Source organism: Neovison vison, chromosome 4, assembly GCF_020171115.1.
Source record: "Neovison vison isolate M4711 chromosome 4, ASM_NN_V1, whole genome shotgun sequence".
Classification (NCBI taxonomy): domain Eukaryota; kingdom Metazoa; phylum Chordata; class Mammalia; order Carnivora; family Mustelidae; genus Neogale; species Neogale vison.
The window spans coordinates 194,609,348-194,626,601 of record NC_058094.1 but is presented as its reverse complement, the minus strand read 5'-3'; the positions used below and the strand labels follow the sequence as shown (position 1 = coordinate 194,626,601).

General features: G+C 39.7%; 1 protein-coding gene across 2 annotated transcripts in view; it reads right to left on the bottom strand.

The window, feature by feature from the left end:
- Positions 1-17,254, bottom strand: part of IFRD1 (interferon related developmental regulator 1) — a 93,216-nt gene that overhangs the window by 11,149 nt on the left and 64,813 nt on the right. Inside the window, exons 1-8 of one of the 2 annotated variants that reach the window (XM_044246399.1) lie at positions 10,943-11,247; positions 6,265-6,369; positions 6,034-6,118; positions 5,202-5,326; positions 3,323-3,480; positions 612-662; positions 322-500; positions 124-232 (exon numbers count right to left, since the gene is read on the bottom strand). In XM_044246399.1, coding sequence (XP_044102334.1) covers positions 124-232; positions 322-500; positions 612-662; positions 3,323-3,480; positions 5,202-5,326; positions 6,034-6,118; positions 6,265-6,369; positions 10,943-11,033 — 903 coding nt within the window. In that variant the 5' untranslated portion in view covers positions 11,034-11,247. Of the gene's footprint in view, positions 1-123; positions 233-321; positions 501-611; positions 663-3,322; positions 3,481-5,201; positions 5,327-6,033; positions 6,119-6,264; positions 6,370-10,942; positions 11,248-17,254 lie in introns of those variants that run through there. The other variant, XM_044246400.1, reaches the window with a different exon arrangement.

Sequence of the window (17,254 nt, the reverse complement as noted above, 5' to 3'; positions counted from 1 at the left end):
AAGAAGCAGAGCAATCAAGCTGGCCATACTCCAAAGTTATCATCCAATTCTTAATTATGAATATAATGGTAGAATAATGGTCCTTGAGACACAATCTTTTCCCTCTGTTCATCAGACACTTACACTCTCCATCCCTCTGGCCAATTCAAACATAAGTGCCAACGATTCACCAGCAGCTATTCTCATGTTGACATCATCAGAAGAGAGGAGGCTTGGAAGTTTATGGAAATGCCTAAAAAACAGTTAGTCATTACTGTGTGAACATAGCCAATCATATCAATAAATGTTGTTTTTATAAAATATGAAACTAAGAATACATACATCTCAAGCTTTTTCTTCACTTCACTGATTGGGCATATAGTCAATAATAATGTCCATGCGAGAAGAGCGCTGATATGAAGCACTGTATTAGGGGTGCTGCAAATAACATTAGTGTCTTTGTCTTTGAGATAGGACTTGGTGAAGATACTTTCCAAACATTCCAGAGTTGAATACAGCTCCTAATGCATCAGAACACGAAGTAAGGTAACCACTTTAAATTTAAAATATGCAAGTATATTAATTAATTAATTAAATTTGAAATGTGCAAGAGTAAAGGGTGTTCTACTTACAGTAATGTCTTCTGTAGCAATAAAACAGCAAACACCAAAGCAAGTTGCACACTAAAAAGAAAAAAATAGGCATTAATGTTGGTAATTTTCTTATTATTTCCGTATTTTCCTGCTTTTATAATTCAGTGTGAAAATTTTCTCAACTACATGATAACACTGCTCCCAAGCACAGAATAAAAAGAGAGGGATGCCTGGGTAGCTCGTGGGTTAAGTGTCCGCCGGGGTCCTGACATAGAGAGTCTGCTTCTGCCTCTCCCTCTGCACAGCCCCCTCTCTGCTCATACTCTCCCTCACTCTCAAATAAATAAAAATCTTTTTCAAAAAAAGAATATGAAAAGATAAAGAATACAGGATAAAGAGTTAACGGAAGTGGATTTTAGCCCAAGCTCTGCTACCAAATCAACAATGCGACTTTAGGAAAGTTACTCAATTTCTCCTGGGTCTTCCTTCTTTAATCCAGCAGATCCTTTTTAAACTTCCAACTCCAACTCAAAGACAGAGATGAAGTTTGCACATTGGAGATAAAGAAGCCTACTCTTCTTAAAAAACCTTTAAACACTAAGTTTGTTATAAGCTTTTAAGCACTTAAAACCATTTATATTCATTCATCTCTTTTTATAAAGACTCTACTATGAAAACTTCTAAAAGAAATCAGTTTCCAAGAAATAAAAGAAATCTTAAATTTAATTAACTATCCTCAAACTTGCCACCTCAAAAGGGGTCTCATTCATTCAAATTCCACTTTTTTCTGCCTATGTTGAAAACCAGTCAGGAATCCTAGAATTCCCTTTTGTTAGGGGAAAAGAGGTTAGACAAATGATGACATTACAGGACTACCATGGTTTAAGTTACCTAATAAAATGGAGCTCAGAATACAAAATTTATATACAAGCTGCTTGCAACATAAACGGGAACCATTAGTTTTCAGAACACTGCTCTAAACAAATAAATCATATGAAAACAACTTATAATTTGTGAGATTTCTGTATTCTCCATTTCCCTTTTTGCTACATTTTCACTAAAATCCTTTCATGTTGTTCTAAGTGCCACTAAAGCGTGAAGTCTTTAAGTCATCATTCACACAGCCAAGTTCCTGGTATTATGAGGACATTTGCAGATTCATCTGCTCGGTGTCACTATTTTATTTTCATTATTTCAGCCTGGTAAAACTGGATATTGTTAAAATTAAAAAGTAGTCGAGGCATTACTCTCGATAACAGAATCTTTTAATCTGTAATCCCTCATCCTAAACAAGCAGCAGAGGCAAAGCCGTATCTCTCTTTTTGATGCCTCTAAGAGAGAAAAGATAGCTTAAAAACTAGAACTGCCTTCATTCCTTCTGCTAATATGAGGATTGCCAAGTACTTTTTTAAATTCACAGCGAGCATCAAACATATTATTTTAAAAATGACAACAAACACACATGCAAGGAAAATTAAGGGTTTACTACAAGTATCCACGCAACAGTGTTTTCTGTCAAACATTTCAAAAATACCCCTATAGTCCTGCATGATTTAAAATTTCATGAAAACCCAAAAAAGGGGGATAAAAATATAAACAGCAAAAGCTTAATTAGGTATTCTTGGGATTATGAACTGCTAGAGGGCAAGAGATTCCTATGAAGTCACCAAAATCCCACTTTTTTTTGCCTCTGGGGAAACAGCTTAACTATTCCCAGACTCCATATAGTTGGTAAACCAAGGAACCAGCCACTAAAGTGATGCATTCCGGCCTGAGCACCTGTCTTTTTTCTTTCCCCACCTTGCCACTATAGCTGCCATAAGGAGGACTTAAAGGTAGGACACAGAGATGTGGATGGACACCCAGGGACTCTGCCAACTTACACAGTGATATGAGCAAGAAGTAAATTTTTATTAAGCCCCTAAGATTTCAGGGTTTATCTGATAGAAAGATCAATGTCATCTAAATGTAATACTAAACAGTAATACTAAAGAGAAAGCTAATGTGAAAAGTCACTATTAAAACTATTAGAAAGTCTTGAAGCTGAACTGGTTTCTTGTTTAAAAAAAAAAAAACCAACAACAGCTCAACAATCAAATCTACTAAGATTAAATTCTTAAGATCCCTTATGATTCAAATCCACTTTCCAAACCCAAAAAGATGCTTCTGATAATTACCTGAGCACTCCAAAAGCAAACAAACAAAATCCACAATCTAAAGTCAACTGTCATGAGTAACGAGTATCAAATAATCAGAGAATGAAACATGGTCTTTCAAACCTCATGACATGACTAGAGTATCTCACAAGTTACAGATTCCTACAAAATAAAGCTTTCAGCTTTTTTATAAGGACTTCTAGGCCACAACAGCCAAGGTTTTTTAAAAATACCTATTACATTTCTTAGAATAAAAAATGACCACCCAATAAGCACTTTCTATATCATTTAAGTTACAACAAAAATTATTCTTCAATCATCCTGAAGAACTCAAGATAGTATTTCCTATCAGCTTATGACCTTTGATTTCGAAGACGTCGAGATGTGTTCTATCTGGGATATTCTATGGTATCTCAGAAAATTTAAGGAAACAATTGTCAATACTATTAAGTCTGCTCAAAGTAAAAGATAAATGCAAATAAAATGTTAATTAAAAACCTATTATTTTAAAAATGTAACCTTCCTAGACCATTCATCAGAGTATCTGGATGTCATGCCTGGACAAACTTATAAAGTAAAAAATCATATACTTACAGTTTGCCTAGCCTGGATACTAGCTGTTCCATCACAAATTATTTTCTTTAAGACTGGTCCAAGAGTTTTTAAAACCTCTTCACTTTCAATTCCAGGGCCCAACTGAACACAAAGAACAGATGCTAATGCTGCAGCCGCACGCTGCTCATCACTCTTACCTAGGAAAAAAAGCAAAGGTACAACCATGAAAAATTGTTCTGAGAGAACTTATTAAGACAGCAATTTCCCACATTTGTACAATTCACCAAAATAATATTTACTGTTCATATAACCCCGTAATATGCTACATGAACTGCAAACCTAGTGACCTCAAACTCTGGAAACCAACCTCACCCTAGAACCACCACTTATTAGCCAAATAAATGACTTCTAACTCTTATTCTCAAAACGTACTTCTTCAGCAGTGAAATGGAGATTAACATCTGTCTTCAGGGAGCACTGTAACAATTCAGCAAAATGACGTGTTTCAAGCTGACCTGACCTTCCAGATCTTTCATGTACTCATAGAACAGTGCTCAGGTAGACTCTGAATTAGTTTCTCAATCATTTCAGATGGATGCAGCCCATGAAGTAAACTAAACCTTCAAGGTTTCTCCTTCCCCAATTTTTTTTAAACAAGTAAGGGATTAAAAATAAAGGATTCTTGGGGCGCCTGGGTGGCTCTGCTCAATAAGCATCCAACCCTTGATTTCATTTCAGCTCATGATCTCAGGGTACTGAGATCCAGCCCCGCATCCAGCTCCACACTCAGAGGGGAGTCTGCTTGCCCCTCCACATTCTGCTTACACATGCATGCTCTTTCAAATAAAATCTTTAGAAAGAAAGAAAGAAAGAATTCTTTAAAACCATATGAAAACTGCAGATACCAAATTATTACCTGACAAATTAAAAATCTATTAAAAAAGCAGATTGGAATGGAATTTTTAAAGGTCATCTAATCCAACTACCATTAATAGGAAACAGTCTCAAAAAAGTTGGCTCTGCTATCAACTATACCACTAAAAAGTTATATAACCTTAGACCAATCTCACATTTCCTAGGCCTTTATTCTGTACAATGAGAGAGATGGAATGGTTGAAAGGTTTGCAAATATCCATTCTATTGCAAAGCTTTCACCTGAGGTAAAATGAGAAAAACAAGAAGATAAAGGCAATAAGCTCATTCAATTTAAAAAGAGCATGTGTGCTTCCCACATTTCTGATGCTAGAAATATTTTGTTAATAAAGACCTAATGATAGGTCTTTATGATAAGGTCATTATTCTCATAATGTTCTTACTTGACAAAATAATTAAGCTGGCAGCCCCAGACCCTTGTAATTTTAGTGGTTGCTAAAAGTGAAGTTTGTTAATATTAGACTTAATCTTCAAGGTCTCTCTTCATTCTTAAAAGTTCTATGATTATAATATGACTTCCAGAATCTCCATTACAAAGTTCTAGAATTTAAACATTTCAAGGGATATCCTGAAAATGATGTCATCCACAGGTACAACTGAGGTTTTTAAAAATGCAAGGGAAAATGAGCTATGTGATTATAATACTTTTTAAGTTAGGAAAATGAAGTAGGATGGCTTTTTTAATACCTTTGTTAAAATCTGACACAAGCTTTCAAGATTTTCTTATACATGAAAATGGCAATCACCTGTTCCAATATAAACATGGATGACAATCCATCACAATCCTAGTTTCAAGCTGTTTTTACATAAACAAAAACAAAGCTTCTAACAAGTCTCATTCTGAACTGAATAAGCATAGTGTATTCCTTGACAACCGTAAAGTTAAGAGTGAGCCAATATTCCATTTCCATTAATAAATATTACTGCAAAGAAGGTGGCAAATTCCTTTTTAGTTCTGTGCCTGACTCAAAAATAAGTATATTACCTTTTTTCAGGCAGCGTTCAATGCTGTCAGTCAAAGTCATTCTTCTTTCCAGAATAAATTCATAAAGCATTTTTGAAGCCAGTGCATTTTTAATACCTTCAAGAGCTGCCTGCCTTGTCTTTGCACTATTTAAAACAAATCAGAAGATCAGTTTGGTGTGTACCATAGGTCAACAATGACTTATAAAAACTACACTATTTCCCTCTCCATTTCTCTTTATACATTTGTAGATTCTTTCTTTCTATAGAATTGTCATCAAGCTCTAACCATTTTTCAGTGTAATAAGGTGAATCCACAATTCACCTCATTACACAGAAGACATATTCTCCCGTATTTCATATTTAAGCAAACTCACAATTTTTTGATACTGCAAAAGTCTGGACTTCGCATTTGCATCTTTAGGGCTCTTTACTTCTGTTTAAGTCAGCTCTAGAACTACTATGAAATAAGAAAATTTAGCTTTGCTATTTTTCACATCTGCAATAAAATTAGTGGGCAAGAGGCTTAAAGCAAAGTTTAGCTGTTCTTTCCAGCTGAAGAGTAACTTTTAGTCCAACAAACCCATTTCAATTGCAATCAAATACAGTTATATACTATTTATTAGCATATAACTGTGATTCTAGTCATTATGCTAGAATAATGACTAATCTAAGACAATCTAAATTCTAGTGGCATGTTCCTATCTATGTTAAAAGTCCAAAGGAACAAGAAACATTTAAAGATCCAAAGTAAACAAATCAGGCTTTAGAAAAATATACTGCTAAATCACAGAACTGCATATAATATACATAGTGGCTGATCAGAATCACACAAAGTTTCCAGTATCTCCTACCTTTTATCCAGGGTCAAATCAATGAATCCCTTCAATTTGTACTCTAAGTCTTCTTGAGTTCCTTCCTCATCAAGGACTTCTGGTCCTAAGGAATAATATAAACTTACCATTGTTAATTTAAGTAGGAAAAAAGCAGACAGGAAACAGCGATAGTGTGCCTTAGCTATAAGAATTCTTCTACCTAAAACATCTTTTTATCTAAAGTTGCAAATTTAAATTTAAAACTCATACCATCTTCAGCAAAACTGGAAGGATCGCTGTAACCACTGCAATGGCTCATGGTTTCAATCGATGCATCCTCATCACTAAAAGGTTGAACATTCCGATTCTGGCCACCTAGTAGGCAAAAAAGGGTGGAAGTAGATGACTGTGCTGCCATATGCTCAAAAAGCTCACTTGGGAATTTTTAAATCTACTTAGGAGAAATTTGGTAATGAAAATCCAACCTTATTTAAAAGGGATTATTATGCTACAAATAAACATATTTAAATATTCTAAAATAAGTCAATTCACCTGTTTTTCAGACTACTGTTTTACAATATACATCAACTTCAGAAATGTATCAAAAACTGGTATTATGGTTGAAAAAGTATTTCCAAAACATGACTTCGTTGAAGACAATAAAAATATATCCAGAAATAGAGTATGAAACAATAGGTCATAAGAATAAGAGTAAGTACATTTTTCAAGGAGAATGACTGAGCCTAGTAAACATAAACATGGTAAATGGATTAATTTTTAAGCTACACACCTTGTGTGAAGAAATAAGACATTAAGAGATGGTAGTTTTAAAGATAACTTGAATTAAGCAAGGGGATGGGGGGGACGCCTGAGTGGTTCAGTCAATTAAACATCCGGCTGGCTCAGGTCATGATCTCAGGAGCCCCATATGGGGCTCTGGATACTGGGGTCAAGCACAGTCTGCAGTCCTCTTGAGACTCTCTCTCCCTCTGCCCCTCACCCTGCACATACTCACGCAAACACACACATGCAGTCTCTCTCTCTCTCAAACAAATAAATAAATAAAATCTTTATTTAAAAAGGTGGGGGGGGACGCCTGGGTGGCTTAGTCGGTTAGGCGGCTGCCTTCTGGGTCATGATCCCAGTCTCCTGGGATCGAGTCCCATATTGGGATCCTTGCACGGCAGGGAGCCTGCTTCTCCCTCTGCCTCTGCCTGCCACTCTGCCTGCCTCTGTGCTCTCTGACAAGTAAATAAAAATAAAATCTTTAAAAAAATAAAAATAAAAATAAAAAATAAATAAAAAGGTGGAGGAAGGAATAAAATAGAAATTTTGGGTTTTGATATAGTAGAAAAGCTTGTTAGATGATTCACTTTTAAAAGAAAGGTTAACATATCCAACAGTTTAAAAACATCAGGGCTGTTACTAAAAAATAAAATCTTTTTTTTTTTAAGATTTTATTTTTTGAGCAATCTCTACACTCAACTTAGAGCTTGAATTGACAACTCCAAGATAAAGAATCCTATGCTCCACCGACTGAGCCACCCAAGCGTCCCAAAATATAATCTTTTTTTGTAACTAGAATCTTTCCTCAAAATTAACTTAAAAAATAAATCCAGGGTGCCTGGGTGGCTCAGTGGATTAAGCCTCTGCCTTTGGCTCAGGTCCTGTAATCGAGCCCTGCATCGGGCTCTCTGCTCAGACACTTCCCCCTCTCTATCTCTGACTACCTCTCTGCCTAATAAATAAGTAAAATCTTCAAAAAAAAAATAATAAATTTAGTTATATTTTGTTTTGCAGGAATTTAATAATAAAGTACTGCTCTGTCATGAATTACATTCAGCACTGAGTTACAGTACGTCCCAAAATCTGCCTCAAAAGTGACTTTGAGTCACCTGATTCACCTTTGAGTCCAAGTTCCCTTATCAGTAAAATCAAATATTGTACCAAATATCACCAGGTGCCTCTGTTCAAGAAATTCACCTCACTTATTCCCTTAAAAAGAGGTGTCTTGTTTGTTTTTGTTTGTTTGTTTGTTTGTTTTTCCAATCCTCTATGTTTAAGCTTCCTAATTTTAGTATTTGGGGGGTATTTTTTAATAAACTTTTTTATTTAAATCAAAATAGAACCTGGCTAATTTTTAAATCAACAATAGATGACAAGCAGCCTTCAAATTTGCTTGCTATTCTAAAGGAATAACTTTGCTAATAAAGGTAGGACAGCCTAAAGAATAAACTAAGAAGCCAGGCTACCATAACATATTAATCAGAGTGCTTAGGCCAGGAATAAACAAATAAACCAAGACCTATGACATCATACTCTATTTCTGGATCTACCTTCATTGTCTTCCATGATTTGAAGTCATGGGAATAGTTAAGAGCCATCTGATTTCTACTAATACACATTCACAAGCCAATTCATATTTTTTACTTTTCATATTCAGTCTCCTTCTAAACTGCCAAGAAGAGTACTCTTAAACACCTCTTCCTCAACTCCTTTCCCTAAGTCTGTTTCCAAGACTCCAGGAAAGAGAAGGTAAACAAACAACAACAAATCAAGAAAAAGAACCCTGTATGAATGCCTGATATCTAGATCAAATTCACCCACTGTGTGATCCCAAGTAATATTAATTAGGTGGCACTCTAGACATAAAGTCCTTATATCTTCGGGGTTTACTAACAAGGTTTTGTTCTTTCATTTTTAAAAAAAATGCTCTCTTTAAATTAAGTGCAATGAAAAATAAGCATACTTGTCAATTTTATCAGCTTTCTAAAACCTTGCATAACTTAAAAGAGAAAGAATTTAAATGGAAAATCAATTAAAGTGATAGGAAACATGGTTATCTTTTTATTGTACATGTTAAGATCTCATTTGAATCCCTTCTCTACTGGATGTCATTTAAAAAATACCAATAAGGTAAATGGCTTTTAAGTAAGTACAAGTTTGTGACAACATTCCATCCCTTCTACTCAGTTATTATTTATTCCTTTATTTAAAAAGTAATACATCCACATGGAACCAAATTAACTTAAAAAAGTAAATCCCACTGCATAACCCACTTACCAGAGGTAAGCACAGATAACAAGTACTAGTGTAAATTTCCAAAAATATTCAAAGCCTGTACAGTTTTATACACTCAACGAATTCTTTTCCATTCGTTTGAATATACTAAAATTCAGTGTTTAAGTTTACCTTTTCTACTGGAAATAAATTAAAAAAAAAAAAAGCAACAGCAATAAGGCTGATGAGAAATGAGCAAAGAGGAGAGGGGAAATTTGAAAAGTAATACCCCACCACCACCTGTGGTTATTCGTTAGCCCTAGGAAGAAAGGAAATTTCAGTTTCTGGGGGGATAAAGATTTGTTTGTGATTCGAGGAAGCCATGAGTAACTTTTAAAATGACTGCTTGCTGCTGCTTCACCATCATCTGCTCCACCAACAAAAGGTAAAAACTTAAAGAAGAATAAAATGAATAAGGACCTCCCAGACAATTCAAATTGACTTCAGAGGAGGAAAAGCTAAAATACAGAAAAGAATAGAGGTACCCCCTATTCACATTGAGCAATCAAATGCTACAACAAACTAATTTTGTATTTTACATCTCGATCAAGAACGAATTTCATGAGTATCGAGGGCTTACAATCAAAATAAAGAGCAACATAAAAGGGGGGAAAACTGCAACTATAATAATTCATTTCTACTGTCAATTATTAAATGTTTACTACAGAACATAAGTTTTCATGCTGCTATAAATCCTACAGGAAAGCGTTTTAAACGCCAATTTCGTATCATCTTTAACAAGAAAAATACTATTCATTAATGAACAGAGGCGTATCATTACGAGGGTCGATAAGCAATTGTGTTGACAAATACATAATGGTTAGTACTAGTTCTGATGGGCTAAAGTCCGAGAATTCCAATGTTTAACTTCAAAATCTCGACCAAAAAATTACTAAATGAGATGATTTCACCGAGTTTAACTTAATACTCGATTTAAGTTTAGTGGTGTCCCATAAGACTTTCTTTTAAGTCCTTTTCCCCTAACCCTATACTTAGTAGTAGAGAATCAGGAGTTCATTTAAGCACCTACCCATCCAGGAAAAGCTTCAACTTTGCAATGAGAACACACAAAAAAAATCTAAACTTTTGGCCAATTGCAACCTGAGTTCCCCACCACCTCGCCCACCCCGGCCTCAGGGGACAGAACCTACATAGAACGCTGCACAAAGGAGAACGCGGTTTCTGCCCCCCGGGAGAAGGTCGCTGGAGCACCCCCCGCAGACGAAGAGGGGGCGCGGGGTTTCTGGAGGTGCCAGTTTGTAATAGAAATGGACCCTAGGCTCGGACAGTGGCCCTGAGCTTCCACGCCTCCGCCCAGCCAGGTGGACACGCGGGATGCCCAAGGCGGCAACGGAATGGGATGCCACACCGGCGCCTCTGCGTCACCCGGGCCGCAAAGCGCAAAGGCGGGCCTCGTGACGCAAGAGCCGGGCCAAACGCGCAGGACCTTTGGCATTCCCCAGGAACTCCACGTTGGAGTCGGTGGGTCAAAGGCAATCACTGACAGAAAGAAGCAAATCCACTCTCGGCCCCACCCTCCGTCAGGGTGAGCTCTGAGGAGCAAGCAGCAGCTTCTGAGAAGAGTTCCTCTCCCGCCCAACAATCCGTCACCCCGGACCCGGATCCACTCTCAGGCCCTAGAACCTATTCGCGCCGCCCCTCCCCGCCCCCAAGGCCGGTGCCAAAGAGTTCGGTCCGCAAGCCAGATCCAAATCGCGCGAGGTACTGCCCCCACGGCACGCCGGGAATTGTAGTTCGCCAGTCAAGCAAAGAGCCCGGCCGACACATATGTCCAGAGAAATGGAACTACAAATCCCACGGCGCCCGAGGTTGAGACTCGCAAGTCCGGCCGGCAACGGGGATGTCGGCGGCGGGGATACCCCCTTACCTGCTGTCGCCGCCGTCGCTGCAGCTGCCCCTGTGCCGCTGCCACCACTGCCACCGCGGTGGGGAGTGTTCCGCTTCTTATTCTTCGGCATCGTGGGACGCCCGGTGCCGCCTAAACTCGGAGCTTAGCGAAGATCAGCCGATGGAGCTGCACTTTTTACTCGTGCGTCTGTGCGGCGGGCGGCTAAGAGGCGAGTCTTCAGCTAACAACAGAGGCGAGAAGCGGCGGGGGTACGAGCGGGCGGTGGCAGCAGCAGAAATCCCCGTGAAGAGCTGTAATCGGAAACGATACATGTTTCTCTCTAGCGCGGGAGCTAAGGCGGGGCGGGCTGGGCCACGACGCCTTAAGTAGCAAGACCGCCGCCTGTCGTCACCATCTGTGGGCGGGACTCGAACTCTCATTAGCCAATCCCTATAGACCTCCCCACGGGAGTCCTACCTCCGGCGACCGATGGATGCTGACTACCAATCCCATGTCGCAAATCTTCCAGCGGCGACCACGGATCAACGCCTCTCTGCCGCACTGAATTCTGGGAAATGTAGTAAATCTTCGGGGGCACGGTCTCCTGTCTCCGCCCAACGGGCTTTTCTGCGCTCTTTTCTCCCTACTCTTGTCCCCTCCTTCTCAGCGGCCCCGCCTTGTTCCCGGGCGGTGAGCAATGCAGCGAGTATGCCTGATGACGAAGACCAGCTTCCAACTGGGAGCTACGCAATCGGCTTAGCTCATCTTTATCTCGCCGGTCGCGTTCTTCTGTTTAACCTCTCCCCTGCTTCGGTGCAGCTTCCGTCCAGGCACAGCCATACCCCTCCTCGGGAACACCTCCAAGATTTTAGTTGTTGAATTAGTTTAGTGATCACCACTACCTATAATTGAGGGGCTGTGTGCCCCCTACCTCCAAAAAAAGGCGTGCTTTAGTCGTGTAGTTCGTCTCTTTCTCCCAGTATAGACCAGAAAGATCTGGTGATTCAGTGTCACAGGAGTCACATTTATACACAAAAATGAGTCCTTTGACAATTCGGCCAGTTAGGAGGTCAATCTGGGATAAGAGTTGGTTTCTGAGAATTCAACAGCTGGTAAAACAAACATAAACTATAAATACCAATATCGCAGTGTTTTTTATTTTCCAAGGCGCTCTTAATATGTCTTCCCTGTTACATTTGTCATGTATTTGGGACCTGTCATTAGGTTCATGTATTGTGCCCAAACTCACTGACTCACCCCAGCATAGGTGGCTCATCCCTCACTCCACCTCTCTCCTGGGCTCCTCCTCTTATTTTCTGCTGCTTGTAGCATATTTCCGCCTGAATGTGCTGCCAGCACCTCAATCCAATATCACTAAAACAAGAACTGTTTCCCTCTTCCTGTGCCCTTTGTGTGTTCACAGTACTACTATCCTCTATGTCCAAATTCAAAAACTCAAACTTCCTATGTGGTTCCCCACTCTCTTTCGTGTTCCCCAATCAGTTTTATGATAAAACTCTAAATTCATGTACTATTCTCCAGTCACACATGGCCTCAGTTCACACCTGGGCACCTAAAGGGATCTTCCAGTCATTTCACCAAGGTTTCACACATGATAATGCTGTCAGGTTTATTTATGATCCCCTGTTTTACTAATTCACTAGTTTAATAGTTGCTCAAAAACATTCCTCGGTTCCATTACCAATATGTTCAATGCCAAACCTCTTAGCTTGGCCTGGACTCCCTTTCCAGCTCCATCTCTCACTGCTTCCCCATACACATCCCATTCTTCAGCCATGTGAATGAAGCCTTAGGGAAGCCCTAAACAGAACTGTTTCTTCCTCCTCACAACTCAGTGCTCTTTGTAATGCTCTGTTGTCACTTACTATATCCCTACAGGTCACACAGCCCATTCAAAGATGCTCTCCAAGGGGCCATATTTCAGGATGGCTTTTGCGTTCTTTAATCCTAAGGCAGCAAGTAAGCCACATAGAGCATGTAAACCAGGTCAGGATGCAGATTGGTGGACACAGCTCCCATGATTTCCTTCCATCATCCCTCCCATGACTACACATCTGAAGTCTAGCGACCTTGGGCCACACTAAGTGAGACGAACCCAGGTTAGAGGAACACAGAACTCCATACCTTTTATAACACCAGGCTCTCCATCATACAGAAATAAATACTACTACACTTAAGGCAATAATTTTGCCACAGTGTAAGCCCACTGACATCCATACAGGCTGGATGTCCAGGCTCCAAGCTTTGAACATGTGCTCTGCCTGCATTTGGGAGCATGTTCCTTTTATCTGCATCCACGTTCATGTCCACTTAGAGGCTTTTCTGGGGCAGGCCCAGCCGTGGCCTACACAGGATATGCATACATGTTTTACATTAATTTATGAACATCTGTCATCTAATAAAATTGTTGGCTCCCCCAGAACAAGAAGCTTGGTCTCATCATCTCTATTCCTCACAGCACATAAAAAAGTGTTATCTTCATAATTATAGATAGTCAGCATATGTTAAATGAACGTTTAAGAAATAATTGTTGACTATATTTCTCTAGTTCAAAAACAGGAAGAAACATGACATACACTGAAGATACCTCAAATTATGAACTCTGAGAGGTACTTCTGATAAAATCATCTCACTATATTTTTATGTGTATAGTTACTTCAGACCAGTACAAGCCAGAAAGAGTTAGTCACAGTCCTCATAAGACAGTGGTCCTTAACTCAACATGTTGGCTTTACAACATATTTAAAGAAATTACAAGACTCCCAACAACACTGAGTCACCAAGTGACTACAAATAGCAGGAGGAAAGGGGAAGAGGACACAGGGCTTTTTCCTTGTCAGGATTTGCCTTTTCTTTCTCCAGTGACTTCTGCCTAGATCTCACAGGCCAGACTTCTGTCACACAACGATCCCTGACCCAAAGGGAGTCTAGAAGACAAGTATTTTCAGCTGGGTTTATTGACAATCAAATCTAAGGTTCTGTCAATAAGAATAAGGGGGAGATCATGGATGTCAGGTAAGCAGCTAGCAGGGTCTCCTTCATGTACTATGAGGCAAAGTTTTCCCATGCTCTAATAAATATCACATATTTGTTACCACTTGACATTATGTGCTGCATCTCAGCTCTTAGCGGTAAAAAGATGTTTCCTCCCCCTATAAAATATAACCTACTCAGTTTAACATTCTAACAGACATCACTATCACGTAAATAAACTCATTGTTGCAAAAATAAATTGTACATTAATCTGAATGTGTGGACACACCTGAGAAGAGTTCCAAGCTCTCATGGGATCTGTATATTGAGAAATAAGGCTCAAGAACAATTAATTAACACAAATAATACTTGGTGTGCAAACTTCCTCTGAAGGCATAAACATAAAAGCCTGTCTTTGAATGACTTTAGTCATGGCTTCCTTGGGATTCTTTGCATAGCATTAAGGAAAATTAAACGTCTCCCAGATCCAGCTGAGACTTACCATAACCTAGTTCCTGCCTGTCTTTCCCAACTCATCTCTCATCACCTAACAACAGTCATTTATGACAGAAGGGAAGGCACTGTGTTGTTAGAAGTTCTTCCTCTTGCCCTATCCTCTTACCTCTCAGCCCCTAGCCAGAGATCTGCTATTTTGCCATATGGAACGCCTGGCAGGTATCGCAGCTCATCATGCTCAATGCCTGGCTACCTCCCCCACTCCTCTTTTCACCCACTACACTTTGCCTAAGTGTGTCCTTTGCCACCTCAGAATATAAAGTTCTTTCCCCCTTAAGACTTTTGTAACAGCCATCCCTCACCCCTGAGTTTCCACAATTGCCACTCAGTTCTCAGCTCAAGTGACGCCTCCCTAAGGAGCCTCCCTACTCTCCATTCAGACATGGTCCCCTCACCCCACTTACCACCACCCCATGTATGTTATTCTCCTAAAGCACATCTCACCACCTAATGCTTCTCAGGTTCAGTCGTTATTTTCTCTTGGCCCTACTACAATGTCAGAATGATGGTAAGAACAGATTTCATTTTATTCACTGCTTTATCTTCAGTATTGGCTCTCAGGAGATATTCATGTTTACTGAACGGATAGATGGATAAATAACTGAACGTTTTTTTTGTTTTGTTTTGTTTTGTTTTGTTTCCATTTTGGACATGTATTTTATTGTATAGAAATTCCCAGCAGAGCTAGCATTAAGTACCTTTGTCAGGAGATGCCTATGGAAATCTAAGTCAGAGAACAGGGACAGGCAGGCCTGTCAGCTCTTCCTGCAAAACCACAAAACACTGGGACAACCACCAGCTGGGCCTCAAGGTACGAGGTGGTGGGCCACCCAAGGTACAGTCCCGCATCCCCCATGTGTGAATCTAGGTGAACAACGAAATTCTGCAGGTATAAAGTGTGACCCCAAATGACAAATGACTTTCTTTGGCGGTACCCAATATATCACGATCAGCGTTCCTCCCCTGGATGAAGTTAACCTCCTAAGCCAGCTGTCCTTCTTACGTTTTTATTTATTTATTTTAAAAGCAAACCAAGTGCATATAGCGTCTTTTAAAAAGTCTTGTAAACGCAAAGTTTTTAGGTGTTATTTATAATCTGAAGAGATTCATAGAAAAACTACTGGACTTGTTAAGACTACAAATACTAGTCCCCTTGTCCCCCCATGAAAAAAGCAGTTGTTACAAAAATATAAAAAATGTTCCTCTGCCTGGAACATCCTCCTCCACCAATTCCTCTCATCCTTTAAGTCACAGATAGATCCTGGGCCTCCCTCCCCCAGCCCATCAGATTTAAATGTCTCTCTTCTATGTTCCCATAGTGTCCTCCTTAGAACAGCATTAATTACATGTATTGTAATTCTTGATTACCATTTCCCCATCAGACACAAAATGGGCAAAGTCCAAGATCATCATTACTAAATCAGACACCAGAGCCTGATACGTACCTAAGCTTTACATGTAGCACCTTTGTGCAAATTAGAAAGAGAGGACAGGGCACCCAGCTTGATGGGTGATAATGAGCTGGAATTCAGCCCCCTCTCTCCCTTCATCAGGGAACAACCTGTCCATTTGTACAGAGTGGCCCTCATAGATAATACTGTTTAATTCAGTGAGGGGGTGGATTTCCTCTAAATCAGAGCAGTTTTCTTAAAGATAGAAACTGAAGTGGGGGGAAAGGATGATACTAATAATTATCAGAAGTCCCCTCCGCTGCTCGTGCTGTTGTAGGTTTTTTCCTCTTTTTTACCACTTGATTACAGTATGATTGATATACAAAAAGCTCTACTTGTTTGATGGATACAACCTGATGAGTTCAGAAATAAGTAAACACCCAGTGGGACCATTACTACAATCAATGCCATAAACATATCCATCACCTCCAAAAATTTCCTCCTACCCTGTGGGTGAGTGTGATAAGAACACTTAATTGTAGGTTCACCTCACATATCTCATACACTTCTTACAATGACCGTATGCAGGACAGATTAGTTGTAACACTTTGTGGATGAAGAACTGGACTCAGAGAGGTTTTGTCACTTTCCCATGGTTGTACTATTAGTAAATAGTATGTCTGTGATTAAAGCCCAGGCCCATCTGTTTCCAAGGTTGTCCTTGGCTGACCTCGGCCACATGGCAACCTGAATGCTTCTTCCCAAGAGTCATGGGTTATGTATGTAGTCCTACTAGGAAAGGCCATGTGGGCAGAATCTTGTCTTGTTCCCTGCTTTTGTAGTGTCCCTAGACGCCTACTGTTGTTGACTGATTGTTTGATTGTTTGGCAGATTTAGAGTTTCTGATAATTCAAAGACTCTGGCAGAATTATATTTTTAAATAACAAAGTCATTCAACCAAATAATGTTTAAAGTGATTATCATTTGTTACATTTTAGGTATGTTGCTTTCTTTATCTGTTTGCAAGTTTTGTGTTATTGCCAGGGAAGATGATAATACAACATGATAAATATGCAGTCCCTGTTTATTTCTTTTTTTTTTTTTTAAGATTTTATTTATTTATTCGACAGAGAAAGATCACAAGTAGGCAGAGAGGCAGGCAGAGAGAGAGAGGAGGAAGCAGGCTCCCTGCCGAGCGGAGAGCCCGATGCGGGACTCGATCCCAGAACCCTGAGATTATGACCTGAGCCGAAGGCAGTGGCTTAACCCACTGAGCCACCCAGGCACCCCCTGTTTATTTCTTTTAAGAAGGGATACAGTGGGGTGTCTGGGTGGCTCAGGTGGTTAAGCATCTGCTTTCAGCTCAGGTCATGAGGTCCTGGGATCGAACCCCACATTGGGCTCCCTGCTCAGCGGGAAGCCTTCTTCTCCTTTTACCACTCCCCCGTTT